The sequence below is a fragment of the Euprymna scolopes genome, chromosome 5, assembly GCF_053919585.1.
Source record: "Euprymna scolopes isolate OS-2025 chromosome 5, ASM5391958v1, whole genome shotgun sequence".
NCBI classification, from domain to species: domain Eukaryota; kingdom Metazoa; phylum Mollusca; class Cephalopoda; order Sepiida; family Sepiolidae; genus Euprymna; species Euprymna scolopes.
Genome location: NC_136486.1, coordinates 84,859,917 through 84,884,780, shown reverse-complemented (window position 1 = coordinate 84,884,780; position 24,864 = coordinate 84,859,917). Strand labels below are relative to the sequence as shown.

The following is a 24,864-nucleotide window of genomic DNA, read 5'->3' as shown; positions in this document are numbered from 1 at the left end:
TTCCAGAGTCTTGCGGTTCTGGGGAAGAAACTATTGGAGTAAAAAGATCTTTTACATCTAGGGACCTCTACAGTGTGGGGGTGGGATCTAGTAGCCTGTCGGGTTTGTCGAGGGTGCTCGCGTCGTGGGGGCACAAGTGATTGCAATATATACTCCTATAAATTCGTTTTTTTTGTGTGTGTGTATTGATATTCATATTAAAACCCCTCTTTTCTATTTATTTATGTATTTATTTGCTTCCTGACGAAAGCAAATTAGACATAAGGTCGTTTTTAATGTGGGCTTAAACGAGCTCCCCTAAAACAAGGGTAAAAAGGGAGAACTCTGGCAGTATCCAAAAAAATAGTAATTGTCTCAGTATGAAGGGTTTCCCCTACATTGACCAAGAACCAATTAACTTATGTGCAGCATCGTCAGACACTTTGATCCCAGCCCGAAGGCCAAGAACAACAGAAAAAAGGCAACTCTCTTTTCTATTTATTTAAAAAGAAAATACAACTTTCTTATATATGGGTTGTGGAATTGCATTCACTATCAAAAGATCTAGCTAATTTGCATATTCTTTTAAGCATTCATTTTAATTAATTTCCTATTAGTTGCTTCGGTTTTCTTATGGTATGATCATCTAGAGTTAACTATTATGTGTAATTAATGCAGATATTCTACATAATTTATACTTGCATAATATTTGCATAAAAAGGTTATAGTAAACACAAAACTGTTTCCATATATATTTATGTATACGTATATATTTTTGTTTAACAAATTTTGCCTACCAAACTCCTGCTAGAGTTTTTGGTCTAATCCATGCAAAACTTTATATTTAGGTTTTACCTGGGAAAAATCGGTGCAAAAGTGTGAAAATTAAAAAAACAGAAATTTGCCAGATGAAGGTCGAACGCCAGCATTACGAATGCATGATGTAGTAGCCATTGCAATATATTGGTTCATGTTTAATTTTTAGCCTTGCATTATAAATGTCTTCATAGCCCAGTCATTGACGACAGAGGCAAAAATAAATCGTGAGCTGAACGTTTTGGTTTCGATTCTTGGTGGTGGCACATGAGTCTTTTTTTTTTTTAAAAGTTTTTTCAGTCATTACTACATATTGCGTCCAATCTATCTATATCTATATATATATATGTATATATATAAAAGTGAAAATGTCTGTCTGTTTGTGTGTCTGTCTGTGTACATTTCCCTACCAAATAGTTTGTGTGTCTGTCTGTGTACATTTCCTCTGTCAATTTTCGGTCTACAGACTCAAAATTTTAGATACGTAATATGGAGATTTGGGAAAATCGGTTTTTGGCCAGAAATTTTGCTGTTAAGGGGTCAAAGTTCAACGATTTGACCTTTGAGAACTCTACCAAACTCCTCCGCCAATTTTGGGTCTAAACACTTGAAATTTTAGATATACGTTCCTCGGACATGGATCTAACTTTATAATTTAATTTGAGCCCAGAACAATAAATGTTAAGGGGTCGTAATTGGGGTCAAAGTTTTAAAAAAAATTTGATCTCTGTGGTCTCTACCAAATTATTCAGACAATTTTTGGTCTAAACATTTGAAATTTTACATAAAGTGTATTCAGACATAGGGAAAGCTTTTTGATTGTTTTTTTTTTTTTTTTTTTTTTTTTTTCTGAAAATTTGGCTTCCAAGGAGTCAAAATCCAAAAGATTTTACCTTTGCGGTCTCTAGCAAACTATTAAGCCAATTTTGGGTCTAAACATTTTAAATTTACACTAAGGGTATTCAGACATACAGCAAGCTTTTTAATCAGTTTTTGGGCGAAAATTTGGCTGACAAAAGTTCAAAGTTTACAGAGCTGACTTTTGCAAACTCTACCAAACTCCTCTGCCAATTTTTGGTCTAAACACTTGAAATTTTAGATGTGGGTTACTTGGACATGGGTCCAACATTTTAATATAATTTGAACTCAAAACAATAAATGTTAAGGGGTCAAAATTGGGGTCAAAGTTAAAAATTTGACTTCTGCGGTTTCTACCAATATTTCTCTATGGTAGTTAAGGAAGCCTATTATATAGAAAGACATTACCGTACATATTCACACTTTTTAATATATACATATGCACATAAAGTTATGAACAGTACATAGGGCCCGCGCAAAGACGAACGGAATTGCTAGTTTATATATCTATAAAAGTGAACGTGTTTGTCTGTGTGTGTGTCTGTGTACATTTCCCTATGCAATAACTCTGTCAATTTTAAGCCTACAGACTCGAAATTTGATATATATCGACGTAAATACTTCCGACAAGCAGCTAAATCCCACCCCTTCAAACTAGAGATTCCTAGATGTAAGAGAGCCTTCTACTCCAGTAGTTTCTTCCCCAGAACCGCTAGACTTTGGAATTCCCTTCCGGGTTCCTGCTCCCCCAACTGTACTAGCATGCAGAAGTTCAAGTGTAACGTGAACCGACATCTTGTGCCCAACTCCACACATAGTACCCCTGTAGCTTATTCCCTGATAGTAGCTCCATACATTAAAGTGGCAATGTGCCTTGTTTGGGGTGAAAATGTACTTAAAAAAAAAATGTATTCAGTGTGTTTACGTATTGTAGGTGAGTTCAGTGTTCGTGCGCGCCTGTATTTATAGTAGTCGTTAAAAGTGTTTCTGATGTGAAAATGTAAGCAGTCCTGTAGCATGATAAAGAAAGTTTGTGTGTGTATCGCTTGTGGACAAAGGATTATAGAGTGCCATAGCATTAGAAAGATAGCCATGTTGGCTTGTGGTACTCACGTTAACCTGGCGCCAAAGAGCCCAGGTGATTTCTGCTGCCAGCCAGCAGGGAGAAGTGAGAGAGCTTGTCGGTTTCATGTTTTATACAAGATTCTGAAGATAGAAACTTAAATAAACACGCAATGTGAATTCTTTTACGTGCTTCATTTCCAACATTATATGGTTATACTTATTTCTTTCCAAGAAAGATTTCTGTTTTTTTTTTCTGATTATATTTTTTTCTGATGATGCCATAAGGAAAAATTCAATGTTAACATAAAAATCTTGACTGTACTCCATAACTGAAATAGGTCTGTAAAATTTACTAAAGTTTTGCGACGTTAAAAGAACTGATTGTTAAGATAAATAAAACCTTGGGTTTTGGAATAAAGCTATATTGTTATTCATTTACTAGCATGGGTGCCCGGTGTTGCCCGGGTGTTTGGAGGTGTTTGTTCAGCAAAAAAAAAAAAAAGTGGTAGTAAGAAGGCAGGCTCGAACCCGACTGTAAAGGAGGAAAAGAATGGGAAAAAAACGTGACGTCTTTACTGTTACGATCACCGTCAAACCAGAAGTGACATAGATTTAAATTAAGGCTTGACAATCGAAAAGAGGGGATGACTTTTGAAAATATCGGCAAAAAAAGTGACCCCCCTCCCTGTAGAAATGTGCCCAGTTGAGGGTGAAGAAATTAATGTTTTTAGCCAATTTTTCGGTATTTGTCGTCTGAAGGGTCGATCTTCAAAACAATACTGATCTTGTGAAAATCCGTCACCTCTGTCAAAAGTTTTAGGCAGACATGCAAACATAAATACATTTATATATTGATAGCTCAAATTTTCGACCCAAACCTATTAAAAAGCTTGCCCTATCTCTGAATACCCTTTATATAAAATTTCAAATGTTTAGACCAGAAATTGTCTGAGTAAATTGGTAGAGACCACAGAGGTCAATTTTTTTTAAACTTTGACCCCTATTATGACCCCTTAACATTTATTGTTTTGGGCTGAAATCAAGTTATTAAGTTAGATCCATGTCCAAGGAACCTATATCTAAAATTTGTTTATCCCCAAAATTGGCGGAGGAGTTTGGTAGAGTTCTCAAAGGTCAAATTATTAAACTGTCCTTAACAGCCAAATTTCTGGCCGAAAACGGATTACAAAGATTTTTCCCAAATCTCAGTACCCTGTATATCAAATTTCGAATATGTAGACTGAAAATTCACAGAGTTATTGCATAGGGAAATGTACACACACACACTTTAACATTTACAGATGTACTAGGATTTCACACACACACACACACACACACACACACACACACACAGAAACGTTCACTTTTATATATATATAGATGCACATTAACTTTTTCAAATTTTGTAAGAAACTGTTTTGATCTTTATGATTACAGAAAAAGTTTACTATGCATTTTTTTCATTTCATTTTTCATTTACAAATTAAAATTAAATGTACATAAAAATTTATTTTAAACAATATGAATTGATGAAGATATTGGAGTTGAGAGAAAAAATAGTAATTTTTCCTATTTACAATGCCTCCCCACGGGACAGAGTTAGACACTAGAGTCGTTTTTTAATGTGGAGAGAAATGGCCCATTTTTATAGCAACGATTGCACTTGAAAATGCATTGCAATCAGTTGATTAAATATTTATTATTGGTATAGCTTTAGAACCAAACAAAACCAACTTTTCGTTCAGATTTTCTAACTGTTTACATAAACAATTGGAAGATGCAGAAGCACTTATCACATAAGAAAGTTAGAAAAGCAGACAACAACTTGTCAATTTACTTAATCGTAAACTTATTGTCAATAATTGTTAATAATTTTTAGGAGAGAAAAAAAGGGTGAAAAAAGAAACAAAAGAAAACCAAAACAAATACTCAACAAATAATTGTTACAAAAGGCAATAACAGAGTTAGCTTAAAGTTGGGTTAAAAAAAAAATAATTTGGGTTTTTGTCTGGCTCAAAAAATGGAAAGGACCGTCCAATCCCTCCATCCCCTCAAAAAGTTGTTAAATTTAACTTTTTCCCTCCATCCCCTCAAAAAGTTGTTAAATTTAACTTTTTCATGATAAAAAAAATATAACAGTTGTTTAATTATTTTTCTTTATCCAAAAATAAATGATTTTTCATAAAAATGAATGCACAGTGAGTGCTTTTCTAGCTTTAAATGTTTTTTTTTTTTTTTTACATAGGCATAACCACTTATCAAGGCCAGAGACCACTCGAGGATAAGGGTTAAGAGTGTACAGTAGTCAATTGGGCGATATAGTAATCGTTAGTAATGGAAATTTGGTAAATTTGTTAACTTAAGTGGAACAGCTCATCAAGAACTTGTTTACGTTGGACTTGAAGACAACCATATTGTAGTCAGCTGGAAAGCAGGAAAACAGAAGACAATTGCACAGGTGTGCAGTTCTAAGAAAGAAGCTTTGTTCATGGAATATACGTTTAGGTTTAGGCACAGATATAGAGAGGGGGGGGAATTATTGATAGTGTTTTTAGCTAGACGAATGTTTCTTGTGAAAATTTGTCGAGGGGGGACCATAGATTGAAGCTCAGTCGAGCACTTGCCATTAAAATAACGATAAAGTAGAGACAAACTCGCAACATCTTTTCTGTGAGATAGAGGTTGCAGGTAAGAGAAAAAGACATCTACGAGGCTACGAAGTTTAGATTTTGATGCCAGTTCATTTTCATTTGGCTTTTCCCAAACCTCTGTGCATAAGTAAAAGTCAGTTTTGTCTAGTTCAAAAACTACATCAGTACCAAATATTTGAAATGGATCACAGAGTGTCAGTATTTTTTTATATATTGTTAAATATATCATTTCATAACTTTGACATTGGTTGATAATGCAACAGCAATAGCAACAGCAAACAGGTATAGTACTTTTCAACATTTTGCCATCAATGAGTTGTGCTGCCAGTATGGCCTTTTCTTTCATTTGGAATAATAAGCCCCATAAATCTGCTGGAAGATGTCTGTCTGGTAGACTGTCGGTTCTCTTGGATGGCTGAAAATAACGATGCTACCACCTATGGCATTATTAGATTGTGCTCAACAAGTAGATTCTGTTTCTGGATTTTAGCGATGAGGATTGATAATTTGTATTATTTAGATTATTTGAACTATTGTTTTCATCTTCAGTGTTATTTTCATAACGTTTCAGTTTATGTAACCTCCAACTTTTTCAGGTGTATCTTGTCTTTCTGTTAAACTTGGAAATTGGCAGAAAATTTCCAATGGAATGCTTTATTTAATCCACGGTAGTAGTGTACTCGCATTTTGTCAACCATTACTGAGTAGAAGTCCAAGGATCCGTGGGTAGAAGATAAAATACTTAGTTCTAAGGTACATTTTTTTAGAAGTTAAAGGAAAAAAAGCAAAAAAAGCAGGCTATCTCCATGGATTAAATAAAGTGTTCTTTCAAAATTCCATACAGTTTCCTGAGCTCGACAAGATATACCTGCAGAAGGTTGGAGATTACAACGACTAAAATGTTGTGAAAATGACACCCAAGATGAGAACAGTAGTCTGAATGATCCAAATAATACAAAGCACAATCTGGTACATCATATGTGGTAGCATCATCATCGATTGTTAAAAGCAAAAAAGCAACTCAATCTATTTTCATTTTTCAGATTGAAAAAGTAAATTTGTGCCTCTGACACCAACATCACAGATGGATCACTGAGATTGGCAATTGCTTTCAACCAACTATTAAATTTCTTTCATAATAGTTCTTCCTTTTGGTTTGAGATACTCCTCAATATGGCTTACCTCAATCAAAAACTAAAGACAGCAATCGAAAATCAGGATGAGCGGTAAGATTAAATGCATTTTTTTCTCTTTTGTAAAATTGAAATGAGCAAATATTTTAGTTTTTATAATTGCTAACTTATAACTTGTGTATGGTTTTATTTCTTGTTACTTTGCCTCATAACATTTAAATATAGCATCAGAAAATGTTATAATATTTATAACTACTACTTGGTAACATTGAACTTTTAACAAGACTTTTTTTGCAAATGAAAGAATGCTACTGTTTATGGTTGATAGAAATTAATTCATATGCATGCAGTTACAAAAATGTTCTTATGAGTGGCAAACACATAAAACCACTTTAAAACCGTTTTAACTCAGAAGTAAGCTGGCTAACACGTTTGAGGGGTACACTCAGCAGCATATCATCTATCTCTGGAGAAGCCTTCTTTACTCCTTAATATTGGAAACGCAACTATTGCAGTGATCACAGATGATCATTTACATTTCCTTGATGAAAATTGCAAGTTAGGCATCTTTTCTCAGAATGTGGCTAGAAATGACAGAAAAAACAGGAGGTGCAGTCATTCTGGCAGCTTCAACTTTCTCTTGGGAGATGAAAATCTCTAATGGATAGAGGGCTTTTAGCAAATGCATGACTATTGCACGATCATTCTGAAAATAACCTCATAACTTCCTGGATGAACCCTAACATTCAGAAAGTTCACAGTTTGAGAGAGCTCTTAATGAGGACTATGTCATTTATTTTTAACACTTTATTAAAGAGTTTGTGATTAGTTCTGGGGCCTTTCTTTCAGACAGAAGAAGTATTTTTTTTGTATCACAGACGTTCCAGTTTGCCAGTGGCCTATATTTCTTGGACGCTGAATATTTGAGGTGAACGTTAAGGTTTTTTCTTTAAACAGTAACCCACCAGCGTTAATGAGACCATGAAATCTTTATCTCAGTTGATCAAAATTGTTATAAGAGTAACCTATCAGCAAGTACGACGTCAAAAAACAATGTTATAAAAACAAATAATTCTTCAGATTTTGGACTGTAAAATATGTACAAAATGTCAATGCTGTGACCAGGATTCGAACCTAGGTTAGCACGGCCACAATGTGGGGTCCTAACCTCTAGACGATCACGGCTAACACTGACGTCTGTCGCTCTTGGCAGAAAGACACATGACTACTGTCAAACTATTGAAAAATAAGGAGGAAACTTGAAATTCTCACGCATGCGCAAAAATACACTATAGCAACCATTGTTAAATGCAGCTGAATCTCTTCGCTTGCTAAGAAAAGTAGATCAGACCAGTTCTTCTAAGAACTCACCAAACGCCAAAGGAAATAAGTTAAATTAACCGCAAAAGAAACTGCAAGGAAGTCATCTTCTAAGAACTCACTGGAAGCTGACCAAAAAGAATCAAAATCCAAGCCCTAGCCACAAAAATAACTAGATATTGTGGCTACTATACACAATCTACTAATAAAAACAAGTAAGTTTTCTAAAATAAACTACAATAAATTAACCAAGTAACCTCACACTGTCACTGATTAGGACTTCATATAAAGATAACAACTACACTATTGGTGTATATACCGTTCCACACTTTAACTATTGGTGACGGGGCAGTATCTCAATTCTACGAGAGTTGTCTTGCTATAAGATAAGTGATATTATAGTAAGATACACATAAGTGTTATATGTTTACATTTAATAAAAAATGCCAAAGTCAGCACGTAGTAAAAAAGCTCAGAGAAATATAGACTATGAAAAGAACAAAGTCAAGGTATTATCTGAGCAAAAAGAATACTATCAGAAAAATGCTGAAATAATAAAAATTAAGTATCATGCAAATCCTGAGGCAAAGAAGGGTGCCTCACGTGCTGACTCAAAAGCACGGTATAATAGGGATCCCGAGGGGAAAAAAACTGCCTCACGTGCTCTTTATAACAAAGAACCAGAAAAAAAGAAGGCTGCCTCACGTGCTGACTCAAAAGCACGGTATAACAGGGATCCCAAGGGGAAAAAAGCTGCCTCATGCACAAACTATTATAAATATAAATATCAAAAACTGCCAAATCTTTGCCAAAACGCCAAAGAATGAACCAAGAAAAATTTAATAGTGAAGGTATGAACATTTTAGAACTTTATAATACTCTAACTGTTTTATCAGAGAGGCGGTAGCACTCTCTATGTAATATAGAACCGATGGAGGACCAAGAGGCAACTCCTAAGGCCCAAAACCCAAAGACCTAAAACCCAGCAGGAAGCGACCTGCTACTAATGGAGGCGGCAATGAGCCGCCTCCTAAAAAAGACAATACTATCATGAATGTAAGTTTAAAAATAAGACTGTAAGTAAAAATACTAATTAACAAGAATAAAAAAGCATTGGAAACGCAAAAGGATATAGGGATGGTATGCCAAAAAGTATACAAACAAGATAGCTATGAATGGCTAGGCACATGGAAATAGAATTGCATCCAAAGTATAGCCCTATAGCTTTTTACAACCGTAATGATGGCACGGAATGAAGATTGGAGAAAAGCTATAGGGCTATACTTTGGATGCAATTCTATTTCCATGTGCCTAGCCATTCATAGCTATCTTGTTTGTATACTTTTTGGCATACCATCCCTATATCCTTTTGCATTTCCAATGCTTTTTTATTTTTGTATATAATTTATTCAATACATACCTCTATTCCAAGAAAGTCCTCTTTAAGTACAAATAATAATATACTTGGTAAAGAAATCAAAGAAAACCTTATGTATTTTTATAATTTCCTCTCTCAATTTGAAATGTAATTAAAAGAAAAAATATATTACTTTCCATAGTAGTCTTCCCTTGATAATGGTCTCAGCAAGAGCTTTGATAATGGGCCTGTTCAGCAACATATCAGAGCAACACCATTTTGCTGCTCAATTTAAAACATTGGTAACTTTTGTTTTCTTCTTTCTTCTTGCCGACATCAAATACAGAAAATGTGCTAAGTACTGCTAGTGCTTAAATTCTATGACAACATAAAATCAAAATGAATGGCTTAAAAATTCAATTTACTAACTCTCCATTTACTTTTTACTTTTTTGTTAAGACATGTTAAAATATACCTCCTCCTTATGTTTCTTTATTGCTTGTTTTGTCATGAAATCCTACTAATTAAAAAAGAGAACTTTAACACATTTAAAATGACATGAAATTGAAATCCTCTCCTTTTACAAAAGCAACCAAACTTAATTTGGAAGACTTAATAAAACTTGCTGTGTTCCTGTAGTTTTAAAACAATATAATTACAATTAGTTTTCAAGTTTTGAAAGCAAATTAGAATATGTAGAACAATGCAAAACTAAGAATTTAAAAATTTCTTGGTCTGAACCCTTCTTTTTTTTTTCTTTTGTAAATGACTGAATAAACAATAAGTTATTGTAGATGTTATCAGATTGAACATGAAAATAAATTATATCTGTTACAAAAATCATCTAATATTTTGGTAATTGAGTTCAACGACCTTTGTATAAGAAATATTTCATTTATGACATTTGAAAGATCTTTATTATTTGTGTATTTATGTATTTTTATTTTTAGCAACATAGATCAATTGTTGAAATGTGGGGCTGATCCTAATGCATTTTTTTCTGGAGAGGATATTGCACCCATCCATTTGGCACCAGGAATGAGTAAATCTATAACCCTTTTGTTGCTTAAATATGGTGCTGACCCAAATCTTAGGTAAATAATTTTATCTTCTTTATTTAGTAAAATGTCGGTTCTATCTGAAAGATAATTACTTCAAAAATATTCCGAATTTATATTTTTTCTATATCTCAGGTTAAAAATCCCAAGAACATGCAAAGATATTATAGTTGTTTACAGCTGTTTCAAGGCGGTGTTTTTTAAGTCATACAATGAACCATAAAATATTTTTAGAAACAAACCATCCCTCAGAACAAATTTTTCAGGTGCAAATAAAGAAAAAACAACGAAGTCAATATCCAGGTCTAAAAAAAAATTCCAAATTCCATCAGGAATAAAACAAAAATCATAAGAAAAGACGCATTGTTAAATACCTTGGTAGATACCATTATTTGTACAAATGAAAACAATGAACATATATCTAAAGTAATGGCAGAAACACTAGAGGATGACCTCCAATCAGTAGTGGAATGGGGACAAAAATGGATGGTAACGTTCAATGCCACCAAGACAAAACTGGTTTCATTCAATAATTACAAGAAACCTTCTCTACCACCTATAGCAATGGCCAACGACTCTTTATCTGAGAGTACGTCTCTCAAGCTCCTTGGCCTAACGTTCACAGGAAACATGAGTTGGAACAATTACATCGAGGGCATTGCCAGGGCCGCTGCAAGGAAGGTGGGCTCTCTCTACCGTGCTAGAAAACTTCTAACACCCGAAAGTATCCTGTACCTCTATAAGGCCACTATTCGCCCATGTATGGAGTATTGCTGTCATATTTGGGCCGGTGCATCGGCTACTAGTCTCTCGCTCCTTGACAGGGTTCAAAAGAGAGTCGCAAATCTGATAGGCCCTAAACTGGCATCTAAACTTCAGCCTCTGTCCCATCGTCGAAACGTTGCATCCCTCTGCCTGTTCTACAAGTATTATAATGGTGAATGCTCTGAAGAACTGCAAGCACTTGTGCCCCCACGACGTGAACACCCTCGACAGACCCGACAAGCTGCAAAATCCCACCCCCACACTGTAGAGATCCCTAGATGTAAAAGATCTTTCTACTCCAGTAGTTTCTTCCCCAGAACAGCTAGACTTTGGAATTCCATTCCAGGTCACTGCTTCCCCAACTGTACTGACATGCATAAGTTCAAGTGCAACGTGAACCAACATCTCGCTGCCCTAATCCCTACATAGTACCCCAGTAGATGTTTCCCCTGATAGTAGCCCCCTACACCAAAGTGGCAATGTGCCTTGTTTGGGGTGAAAATGTAATAAAAAAAAAAAAATACATTCCACACCAGAATGCAAATTTTAAAATCCAAAAGACAAATTAAAAACCATAACAATTTGCTATGTTTATTTACCAAAATGCTTTGCAATATTAAGAGTAAAGGTAAGCATTTAACGTTTAAAATTATATATCAACAAATTTCTACTATTATATAAAAGGAACTTTGTGTGTGTGTATGTGTGTGAGTTTGTTTCCTATAGACTCCACAACTGTTGGGCCAATTTTTATGAAATTTCACACAAATGTACTTTATGTATCTGGAAATGTTCTTGGGTTTTGTATTGGAATATCTGCGATAATCAAAAAAATTTGATTAAAAAAGGAACAGGTGATTTTAACCAAAGCTAACACCTTATGCAGCCTAATATCACAAGTGGATTTAAGAAGTTTTATTACCACGTAAAGCAGAAAGGCTCAGCATATAAAATCAACAGTAGGTTCTTTATATAACATGGGCGCATTTGAAATGAATGTTTTTCTTTAAAGCATAATTAGACCACGATACTTGACTTTTGCATTTTAAACTTTAATTTCAGCCATTATATATAAAAATAATTTTTTTATAAAATAAGCAGTATGTTCTCTACAGTTCAATGTAGACTACAATATATTTTTGACTACATCACTGCGGAGAGGCATGTGAAGCTTCCTCATGTGGCACCACAATAGGTTCCCAAACAGAGCAAGCAATCAATCAATTTCATTGAAAAATGGGTGATTTCATTGATTCCGATGACAATAAAATTATAGGACCATGAAACATTCATTGATCATCATTCAATCCTGGGCAATGTCAGGTTTGTAGTAGTAATTATAAGTTATTTACATTAAAAAAATAACCCAAAATACTGAAATCAACGACAATCTATACCTTCCACCATGATATATTTTCCAAACATATATGTAGTGAAGCCAAGACTACTACTTCTCCATTACATTTCTCTTTCTCTCTACTTTTCTCTTTCCCTTCCTTCCTTCCTCTCTATGTGACCAGAGGTTATAACTCACATTTTTATTTATTCACACACACACACACCAATGTACTTTAAATTTATATACAAAACTGATCCTACACTCTAAATTTTAAATTAATTTTTTTTTCAGGGTGTTCACATGTAATCGCCAAAAGAAAATAGAATTTCATTTTGGCTAAGGAGAAGTTTAGGGTGTTATTATTTACTTATCTCCCTCTAAAGACAGAGTTAGACACAAGGTCAAATTTTAATGTGGGGGAATCCAGTTCTCCAAAAATGGCGACTCTAAATTGGGACAACAATAAAACTTGCCTCAACTAGGAAGGATTTCTCCTTCCTTGATTGAAGATGAAAAAGGATAAAGTTTACTATTAAAAAAGATACTACACTTTGAATTATTTATTTGCTAAAAATATTTTGACAAATTAGCCACAATGTCATTAAAAGTGTGGGAAAGTGGGGGTTGTTGGTCATTCTCTATCTTATACTATCTATCTTACTCTTAGCTAGAATCATTTCAGTCACTACAATGCTACACTTATTCTAGGGGGCATCCTATTTTAAATATTTCTAATGTGTGGAATATTTAATTGTGAAAATAGATTTAAGAATCATTCTGGAGAAGAATTTAGAAAACTAGTCTCCCTCTCTTAAATGGGCCTAAACCCCCTCCACCAAAAATATTTAAAAAATGAATATTTTAAAATGTTTTACTCTGTTATTTTCAAACTAAAAATTCTCACATTATCTTTTCAAAGTTCAAAATTATGTATGTTCAAAATAAAATGCAAAGTATACTTTTATTTCAATACTAGCTGGGCTACCCGACGTTGCTCGGGACCATATAAACAATGAGAAAAATTGAAGTTGATTTTGAATATAATTGTTATTCTTTGGAGAGAGAGGAATTTTTAATGTGTACGTATCATTTGCTATTTCGAGCAAAAGAATATTTTACCTACCCTAGGATGACTATTACACATATGAAATAATTGTACCTTCCCTAGGACAGGTAATTTACAGAATGTATATGAAATAATTTTACCTTTTTGGGACGGGTAATTTACAACACATATTTAAAATATGTTTACCTACCTTCGGACGGGTAATTTATATGCATATATTAAACAATTTAACATACTCTCAACAGGTATTGTACAACATATATGAAATAAATTCTCTCTTCCCACCAAGGCTACCATGATTTTAAGAAAATTGAAATCATTTTTAGAAGATGGATCATTAGGATTTCCAAATTAATACATAAATACATTGTGTTGGTTAATGAGTTCGCAACCCTTGCTTCATCATAAATTTCAATATTACTGCGTTTCTTTCCTCTCTCACTATCGGCACTATTATTGTAAGATAAATTGTCATTTTTGGAAGATGTCTTAGCAGGATTTTAAAATTAATGCATAAATACATTGACAAAGTTAAGTGATTAGACAGCCCTTGCTTCATTATCAAATTCTACATTACTGTTTCATTTTTTCGCCACTTACTGACAATCAGAATTTTTTGGAAAAAGACGTCATTTTTAGAAGATTACTCAGCCGGCTTTACAAAGAAATAAACAAATATGTTGAGAAGCTTTGTGATTGAGCAACCCTTGCTTCACTACAAAATTCCACATTGTGTTCTTTCCCTCCCTACTACCAACACCATCATTTTAAGTGAAATGATATCATTTCTTGACTATAACTCCGCAGGTTTTCCAAATAATTACATAAATGCATTGATGCGAATTATAATTAGGCAACTTTTACTTTACTACAATTTTCAATATAAATATATTTCTCCCCCCCCCTCCTTACTACCACAACCGCCAACAACACATTAGTAAGAGAAACGATGTCATTTCCGGAATATGATTCCATAGTTATTCCATATATTTGGAATATGACAATGTGGGCGATTGCACCACCCCAAAATGGACATTACTTTCTCCAGCCCCACTCCGTAGAAAACTCCAGAGCACGTTAAAAAGCAACATAATCATGTGTCTTTCTACTCACCACTACAACTGTGGCGTTATTCCCAGAGGTTAACATTAAAAATTCAGAAAAATATTGTTGATCACCTACAGAAACTGATAAATTGTCTGGGCTTATTATTTCATTATAAACACACCAATCAATTAACTCACATTTCATTATTTTTCATAATTCTTGGATATGTTACTAATTTCAACAATCATTTTTCATAATTTTAATCGACATTATTGCACCCCCTTACGAAAATAATAACTTTAATATGTAGTCTGGGCCGATTAATTCATTACAAAAGCACCAATCAATCAACTTACATTTCATCATTTTTCATAATTTTTAGACAATCATTTTTTATAATTTTAACCCACCCCTTACGAAAATAATAACATTGATATATTATCTGGGTTGTTTATTTCATTACAAACACCAATCGATTTATTCTTCATAATTTTTGGATATGTTACTAATTTCGACAATCATTTTTGATATTTTGTAATCCACGTTATCGCCTACCCCTTACTAAAATAATAACCTTGATATATTGTCTGGGCCGATTATTTCATTGCAAACAGACCAATCAATTAACTCACATTTCATCATTTTTCATAATTCTTGAATATGTTACTAATTTCGACAATCATTTTTCGTAATTTTAACCCACATTTTAGCCATCCCTTATGAAAATCACAACTTTGATATATTGCCTAGGCCAATTATTTCATTACAAACACACCAGTCAATTAATTCACATTTCACCATTTTTCATAATTCTTGGATGTATTACTAATTTCAGTAATTATTTTTTATAATTGTAACATACATTTTCGCTTTACCCTTTACAAAAAAAATAACTTTGATATATTGTCTGGGCTGATAATTTTATTACAAACGTACCAATCAATAAATTAACATTTTATGATTTTTCATAATTCTTGGATATGTTACTAATTTCGACAATCATTTTTTATAATTTTAACCTACATTTTCACCTGCATCCCTTACAAAAATAATAACTTTGATATATTTTCTGAGTTATTTATTTCATTAAAAACACATCAATCGATTTATTCACATTTAATCATTTTTCTTGATTTCTTGATTCTTGGATATGTTACTAATTTTGGCAAACATTTTTCATAATAGTAACCCACATTATCGTGTAACACCAAAGAAAGGCAGCATCAGACCATTAGGGTCGATGTGACGCTTTTATTCAACGTTAATATTTTATCCCGGGCAATATCGGGTAATCGAAAGATAGATGTTAAGATTTTATTCCGGGCAACACCGGTTAACTAAAAGATAAATGTTAATATCTTGTGCCGGGCACTACCAGAGAACCTTGCTGGCTTCAATTCTGCCAAAGTATTTTTTTTTCTATTTTCTTTAAAGCGAAATAATAATAATGATCTAGTCAAAATGGACAGAATGATAATTTCAAAAACATACGTTTTGTTTTCAAGTCGAGCGATGGTGACAAATTCTGATACAGTCATATCCAGTGCAAAAAGGGAAATATTTTTTTCCTTTGATAAAACTGAGGATAAGAGAAATGAATCCAAAATATTAATTGAACCCGAGTTCAGAATGTTGAACCGAGGTCGATTTCGGTGCAACGATGGCGACAAATTCAAGGACACTGCATTTGTTGGCGTCACAAAATATATTTGTGACAAGATCAAAACAAAGATAAATAATTTCTTTGGAGTTAAAATTTCACACACGCATTTGTCGGCTTCAAGGAATGTTTTTTCAAATCAAATATTAAATGATTTGGTGTGACTCTGATAAAACCATTTGAACCCAAAATGACCTTCCTAGTGTTTTCATTCTCAAGCCGAATCGCAGTTTTGAAATTTAGATCAAGAGATTTTTTTTTTGCCACCCGACAATTTTCAATAACATATTTTGTTGAGATGTTAACAGAATAATAAATTGTTTATTTCCTTTGATAATGACAAGTGTCACATCTAAGGGCAGAATTCACGAAGCAGTTTTTTTACTTACGCGGTTATCGCATATTACGCAGTTTTCGAATTATCCAATGAGAGAAAACTGGTTATTTTCCATCGGGCGTTTTTGATTGATCGGGGAGGAGTTTGAATTATTCTTGGATTGTGGGAGGTGGCCAATTTTTGTCATCAGTCAAATTATCCAATGAGAGAGAATCAGACGATTTTGTTATTGAGCATTCTGATTGGTCGGGAAGGAATTGGTAATTGTCGCCCCGCCCAGTGCTCTACTATATAAAGACCAAGAAAGTCAGAATTAAAACAGATTCAGATTTAGAAGCAGAAGAGAGAGTCTGGGAACTCGGAGAAAAACAGAGCAAGTCCGAGAGTCCAGCCACCTCACCTCTCCTCTCTCTCTCCCCCCTCGCCTATTGCCCAATAACAAAAAAGGGTTAAGTTAATAGACTTGTGAATTCCAACAAGTGGAAGCCCCACTTAGAAGTTTAAATGCTTGCTTACAAATTCATACACCAAACTGTACATATGTTTGTATATATTGCTTTTATGGTTTTCTTTTAATACATTCTATATAACCCAATCTCCGGAGTCTTTGTTATTCAAAATTCTTTGATGTGCTGATGTTTTCATTATTATTTTTTTTACTTGTGAAACTGCTTCCGTCAACGAGCACCCGGTATCTCCGAAGACGAAATCTCTAGACGATCACAGAAGATCCGGCCTTGTGGACATTACAGCAAAGATGATTCCACCAACGCACTGAAGAAGGGCTTACTGGGTGACGCGACGTACCGGCGCGGTTTCATATCGCCCCCCCCCCTTACGAAAATAATAACTTTGATATATTGTCTGGTCGATTATTTCATTAAAAAAATACCAATCAATTAACTCACATTTCATCATTTTTCATAATTCTTGGATATGTTACTAATTTCAACAATCATCTTTTATAATTGTAACCAACATAATGGCCCCATCCTTACGAAAATAATAACTCTGATATTTTGCCTGAGTTTATTATTTCATTACAAACACACTAATCGATTAATTTTTCATAATTTTTGGATATGTTACTTATTTCGACAATCGTTTTTTTAAAATAATTTTAACCCACATTTAACCCGCCCCTTACGAAAATAATAACTTTGATATATTGTCTGGGCTGATTATTTCATTACAGAAAATAATGTAATGTCTAAATCATAGATTGTTTCAGCTTTTAATATTAGATAAAGTAATTTTGAGATAGTAAACTGCTTCAGCCGTTTCGGGGCCTGACTCCGTATTCCTACTCCTTTTAAAATATATATGAAATAAAATATTTTTGAGATCATAAACTGCTGCTTCAGCCATTACCAGGGCTTACTCCATATTCCCCTCCCCACCTCTTAAAATATATGCTGTGTCGGTTATTTTGTATTTTTTATTTTTGGAGGAGATAATGCCTGGTAGAAAACTATGTTACGCTTACTTGGCCTTTTGGTTAAGATCAAAGTGTAGTACTTATCCTGACGCAGCATTTCAGCGAAATCATCTACTGGGCCCCCTCTTCATAAACAGAAAAAGTGGTGGTAATGCTTGGGAGAATAAACAGGCAGTAATACACCACACCCCAACCTCACCTAAAAAAAGGAGGTTTGGTAATCCCTGGCAGCCTCCAAAGTACTTTTTAAAGCAACATAATTGTGCTTGTCCCCCCCCCCCCCCCATCATCAACACATGACGTCACTTCCGGAAAATGACTCAGCAGGTTTTCGAAATACATGATTTCATTATAAATTGTTTGTATTTTTTAAATATGCATACTATAGAAGCACTGTAGAAGCACCTTATTTAAAATTCATGCTACTCAAAAAATAAATATTTCAAAGTGCAGTTAGTGATTAGGCAACACTTGCTTTACAATAAACTAACCAAGAAATTGGATTGAGAAACAGATCCTAATATTAACTAATACTAAACAAAAATAGAGATAATACATGTCAGTTTCTTATTTAATAAATTGTTAGGTGAAAGTACAGAATAGTTTAAATAATACTTTCCCCTCCCCATATTAAGAATGGCTTTCTAAATAACAATATTTCAGCACTGTCCATATTCCGTGTGTCATCCCCCTCCTCTGTCTTAAAATAATGTATGAAATTAAGTAAATATGAGATCGTAAAAAAGATTTGTAGGTTTGTTTTCATATCTATAAATTTCAAACCATGAGTAAAATGTACGCATGATTTCGTGTTTTTTTTTTTTTTTAAATACAAAAACATAAAAAAATGAGTTAATGTCATTAGTTAGAATTGAAATTAGCTTGAGAAAAAAAATGAAAGAACGCGTATGCACACAGAAAAAAAAAATGTCAGCTAATGCTTAATGAACATTTTACATGTAAATTTGCCAATGTGTGTATGCGATATACATGCATGTAAGCAAAAATATTATTCGCTATAAACCACCCTTGGTGCATGAATATTATTTCCTGAGAATTTCAGTGCTATGTGACCAGTACTTACAGAGATTACCTGTTAGATAGTTACAGACACACATATGTCTACTGTTTTATTTATATAGATATACTAGCATTTCAGCCCGGCGTTGCCCAGGTGTTTGGAGGTGTATGCTGAGCAAAAAAAAAAAACAACAACGGTCAATTGTTTTAACTTTGACGCCTATTATGACCCCTTAGCATTTATTGTTTTGGGTTCAGATCAAGTTATCAAGTTAGATCCATGTCCAAGTAACCTATATCTAAAATTTCAAGTGTTTAGACCCAAAATTGTGGGAGGAGTTTGGTAGAGTTCTCAAAGGTCAAATCGTTTAATTTTGACCCCTTAACAGCCAAATTTCTGGCCAAAAACCGATCACATAGATTTCCCCAAATCTCAGTACCCTGTATATCAAATTTCGAGCCTGTAGACTGAAAATTGACAGTTATTGCGAAGGAAAATGTACACAGACACACAGACACGTTCACTTTTATAGATATACTAGCATAGGTGCCCGGCATTGCTCGGGTGTTTGCTGAGCAACAAAAAAAAAAAACGGTCAATTTTTTTAACTTTGACGCCTATTATGACCCCTTAACATTTATTGTTTGGGGCTCAAATCAAGTTATTAAGTTAGATCCATGTCCAAGGAACTTATATCTAAAATTTCAAGTGTTTAGACCCAAAATTGTCGGAGGAGTTTGGTAGAGTTCTGAAAGGTCAAATCGTTGAACTTTGACCCCTTAACAGCCAAATTTCTGGCCGAAAACCGATCCCAAAGATTTTCCCAAATCTCAGTACCCTGTATATCAAATTTCAAGTCTGTAAACTAAAAATTGACAGAGTTATTGCATAGGGAAATGTACACAGACAGACAGAAAGACAGACACACAGACACGTTCACTTTTATAGATATATAGATAGATATATATATATATATATTTTTTTTTAGGGAATTAGACCTAGAGTCTAAAGAGCAGAATTTGTTTTAATGTACGAGTAAATGTATTAATACTATTAAAAGAAAACAGTGCTCATTGTACTGTAGATATATATAATAAGCTCGATAGGTATAGATATCCTAGAGCTATTTTAATACTGAGTAAAACGATTGATAATTTTGATTTAAAAATCAGTTTCAAAAGGAAAACAAACAAAATACTCTAGATTGCACAATATTTTCAGAAACAATGTTCATTTTATTTAAATTGACAATGAATATTGACAATTATTTCACCAAAATTTTGTCTTTTAATAGCAAAGTCTCTTCATCAACAAAAATAGGGGGCGGGCAGGGACAGTTAAAGACACCAAAATAAAATTAGTATTCTAGTCGTGTGTAAGGCAGATATTCCTGGAAATATTTAAAAATAAAAATAAAATAAAATAAAAACTTAGTCATTAATTTTATGTGGATGAATAAATAAATTAAAATAGAGTAAAATAGAAAATTATGAATAAGGTTAAAAGAAAAAAAAATTTTATATAAAAATATATATATCTTTTATCTCTATTATAAAATCTGTTTTAATTTGAGTAAGTCTATCCTCTGGCATGGTGTTATGTTTGTCTTCTAGTTAGAATAATTACTTATCGTTTATATTACTTTAAAACGCTGTTCTAATGTACGGTTGATAAGTTTTTATCGTTGGAAAGCCAAAATTATATATATATATATATATATTTACACACACACACACACACATATACTTAACGTTTATATCTAGCTGGTTTTACCTGGGAACTTTTTTACTTTGATTTTTTTTTTTTTTTGCTTTAATTCTCTGTTTTTTTGGAACTAGTTGTTTTTAGTTTTTAACCTGATTATTGTTTTTTTAATAGGATTTTGAAAGTTAAATTTATTTTTTATACTATCATTTAGTCATTAAATTATTAATTGAATCAAATTGCAATGAAACTATAAATATTGGTTGATAATGTTGAGTTAATCTCTATTTCTAAAAATATTCAATGTAAAAAGCTTCTAAAATTTTCAATCTTTTAATAACATAGGAATTTACTAAAAATCAAGATTCTTAGCAAACCCTCAAGCTAGTTTAAATGACTTTCTATAATTTAATGTAACCCATAATACTTGATGCTTTTATGCTTAGAATAGTTGCAATATTGGTTTCTTATTTTCAAAAGGAATGTTAAAATTGAATTATCACCCGTAACTGTATTCTATTCATTGGAAATATTATTTTGAGAAGATTGCTTATAGCACCTTAAAATAAGTAACAAAAATAGACCTTTTTTATTTTAAAATTAATAATTAATTATTTAAATCTTTATAAAATATACATATGAAAACTAGAAAGATTTTTACTTAGCAGCAACAAATCAAAAAATTAATTGGTGTTTATTATTTTTAGACACAAATTATGGCAAGTAGATTCAGTTTTAATCAAAAAAGTTTAGAAGTTTTTTTAAAAATTTCTGATGGTAAGCAAAATAAATCAATATGCCATCTGTGTAATAAATAAATAATCAGAGAAATAAACACTGCTTTTTTTTATGAGGGGGCGTGCAATAAGTAATTCCCCTGACCCACTTCCAGTTGTCTAATCTAGCTGAAATTTTGCATGTGCAATGATTTATATCTCTACAGGTTATGTGGCAAATTACAGCTCTGAACTAATTGTGGATTCTGTTTTACAGGTGTTTGAACTGAGTCAGGTGTGAAATGAAGCCTGTTGAATGTCGAGCAGTGATCCGGTTTTTGTATTTGAAAAGACACACACCACAGGAGACTTTTGATGAAATGAAAGAAACTTATGGTGATAATGCCCCATCATATGACCTTGTAAAACACTGACATCATGAATTCAAACATGGCCGAAAGTCTGTGGAAACATCCCAGACCTGGTCGCCCCCACCCCCTTCTGCAATTGATAAGGCATCTGTCCGTCAAGTTGAGGCTGCTATTTTGGAAGATCGGCACATTACTATTTGCCAAATAGCCGAAAATGTCAAGATTAATACAGGGTCTGTGGAAACTATCATTCATGACCATTTGCATATGCATAAGGTGTTTGCCAGATAGATTCCCAGGTTGCTCACACCATTCCAGAAGCAAGAACACGTCGAGTGCTCAAGGATGAATTTGGAGATGTGCCAAGAAGATGAGTCAAAGTTTTTCAAAAGACTAATTACACAGGATGAAACCTGGGTCCATCACTATGATCCAGAGACCAAAGCCCAGTCAATGCAGTGGAAGCACTTGGACTCACCACCTCCAAAGAAGGTAAAGGTGCAGCCCTCCACTAGCAAGGTCATGCTCACAGTCTTCTGGAACCAGAACAGAGTAGTGATGACAGATTTCCTGGCAAAGGGTACCACAATTACAGGAGCCTATTATGCTTTACTTTTGAGGAAATTAAGGGAAGCTATCAAAATCAAGAGGCGGGGCAAGATCAGCAAAGGTACTCTACTCCTGCAGGACAACACACCGGTCCACAACTCTTATGTCGCCAGATCAGAAGCATAGGCGTGTGGTTATGAAATTCTTCCCCATGCTCCCTACTCTCCTTACCTTGCAACTTCTCACTTTCACCTCTTCCCAACCATGAAGTTGTTTTTGAAAGGAAAGCGTTTCCAAGATAATGTAGCCATGATTTCTGAAGTCACATCGTGGTTGGAGGACCAACCTGGGGTGTTCTACAAAAACAGTCTCCAGAGCTGCATCAAACGATGGGAGAAATGCATAACTCTTGGTGGTTCCTATGTAGAGAAAGACTAATAACTGTGCCAAGTTTCATTGCTCTACTGCTATGGGAAGTGGGTTAGGGGCATTACTTATTGCACGCCTCTCGTACTACAACAAACAGATTGAAACACATACACTGCATCACACAACTCCAAAAAGAAAAGGATGAGAAAAGGAAAGAATAGATGAAAAGAACACAAACTATCAAAATTCCAACTATGAAAAGTCTTTTAAGCAACAAATTTTACATAACATTGTCAATGAAAATAAAACTTAAAATAAAAATGAAGACAAAGCTCAAAAAATTCATAAATATATTGCCGAAATGATTGCAATTGATTTGCAACTCTCTCTCTCTCTCTCTCTCTCTCTGTGTGTGGGTGGGTGGGTGGGTGGGTGGTGCGATGCTTATACTAAGAATACTCAGGATGATAATTTGAAACTTTTATAATTTCCAAAATATTGATAATTTTATAAAAATATTCTTAAATTCATTTAAATGTAAAGGAGATAATTAAGCAAATACAAAAACCTGTCCTACTTTTGGCAGTTAATTTTTTTATGTAATGGCAGGTTGCTATTTATTCAGAATTAGAGCTAAATCAATCTTTATCAGTAACTCAAGATTTCTGCCTTGATTATTATACTATAAATATCTTTTAGGTTTGAAAGTCTAATGTTTCATATATTGAAGATAGGGTGGGGTTAAAATAGTAAAAGTCTCTTATGTTACTTCAAATCTAATATATAAATCTCTCTATGTCTGCGTGTGTGTGTCTGTCTCCGTTTTTCAAATTGTATCTCCTAGATGAATGGTTGCTGGACGGCGTGCAGTAGCTCAAAAGATTGCATTTTGGGTACAGAATTTTATTAGAGGTATTTACTTGGTTAAAACAATTGCTAAGGGATTCACAAAACGGGTTCAAACTTGAAAGAAACGACAACTTGACGAGCATAGCGCCACGGCATTGTTCTCTGCATGCACACGTTCTGTAGCACAGACATTTATTTATTTAGTAAATTTACAACTGTTTTAAAGCAGTCATCTCTTTGGTGCAGTGGATAGCATCATCGAATACTAACACCAGTGTTGTGGTTTCAAACTCCATCATTTTTTTTTTTACATTCCAATATTCTTGACTGTTAAATGTTATGTAATAATTATACAAGAACACTTTTACATAAAAAAAATACAGAACAATGTTTTTGCTGTACGTAGCGAAAATGTCATATTCTAAAAATATGGGATATATTATATATCGGCTTATTTGTTACATTCCAAAAATCATGTAAATAATCAAGTAATTGCATTTTGTATTGAATTCACTCCTAAACTAATTAACTGATCATTATGAATTTTATTTATGTGTATATGTGTTATATATTTCTATGTATTGGATTAACTCCTAAACTAATTAACCAATCATTATGAATTTTAATTATGTGTATATGATTATAAATTTCTGTTATTGGATGCACTCCTAAACTAATTAACTGATCATTATTAATTTTAAAGATGTGTATATGATTATTTGTTTTTTATTGTGAGTACTATGCTGTATTTGTATGTATTGGATTCACTCCTAAACTAATTAACTGATCATTATGAATTTGAATTATGTGTATATGATTATATATTTCTCTGTATTGGATTCACTCCTAAACTAATTAACCGAGCATTATGTATTGTAAGGATGTGTATATGATTATATATTTCTGTGTCTTGGATCCACTCCAAAACTAATTTACTGATCATTATGAATTATATGTAATGTATATGTTTGTTTATTTCTAAAAATCACATACAATAATCACTCATTTATTTATGTGTACAAGAAATTTCATCCAAGTAATAAGGTACTTGTACAGTATAGTACTCACATGAAAAACTTATGTAAAATTGAGTAGTTTCATCTTTATATTAAAAATAAGGTACTTGCACAGTATCCTACTCAAGAAATAAGGTACTTGTGCAGTATAGTACTCACATTTAAAAACAAAGAATATCTTACCTGTGATGTACATAAGTTATTAAAACCATAAATCACATTAAATATTCGAGTGGTATGGCGTACATATGAAAAATAATGTGCTTCTTCACTATAGCACCCAGATGAAAAAACAAATTCTTACCCCTGATGTACAGAAAATTTAGCATAACAGAAAATTACATAAAAGTATTGAGTTCTTTCATTTTTAAATTAGAAAA

At 33.2% G+C, this 24,864-nt stretch overlaps 1 protein-coding gene across 3 annotated transcripts in view; it reads left to right on the top strand.

Annotated features, from left to right (window-relative positions):
* Positions 1 to 24,864, top strand: part of LOC145276915 (uncharacterized) — a 50,650-nt gene that overhangs the window by 5,241 nt on the left and 20,545 nt on the right. For 2 of the 3 annotated variants that reach the window (XM_080128380.1, XM_080128379.1), the window contains exons 2-3: positions 6,413 to 6,595; positions 10,130 to 10,273. In XM_080128380.1, coding sequence (XP_079984506.1) covers positions 6,543 to 6,595; positions 10,130 to 10,273 — 197 coding nt within the window. In that variant the 5' untranslated portion in view covers positions 6,413 to 6,542. Of the gene's footprint in view, positions 1 to 6,412; positions 6,596 to 10,129; positions 10,274 to 24,864 lie in introns of those variants that run through there. The other variant, XM_080128381.1, reaches the window with a different exon arrangement.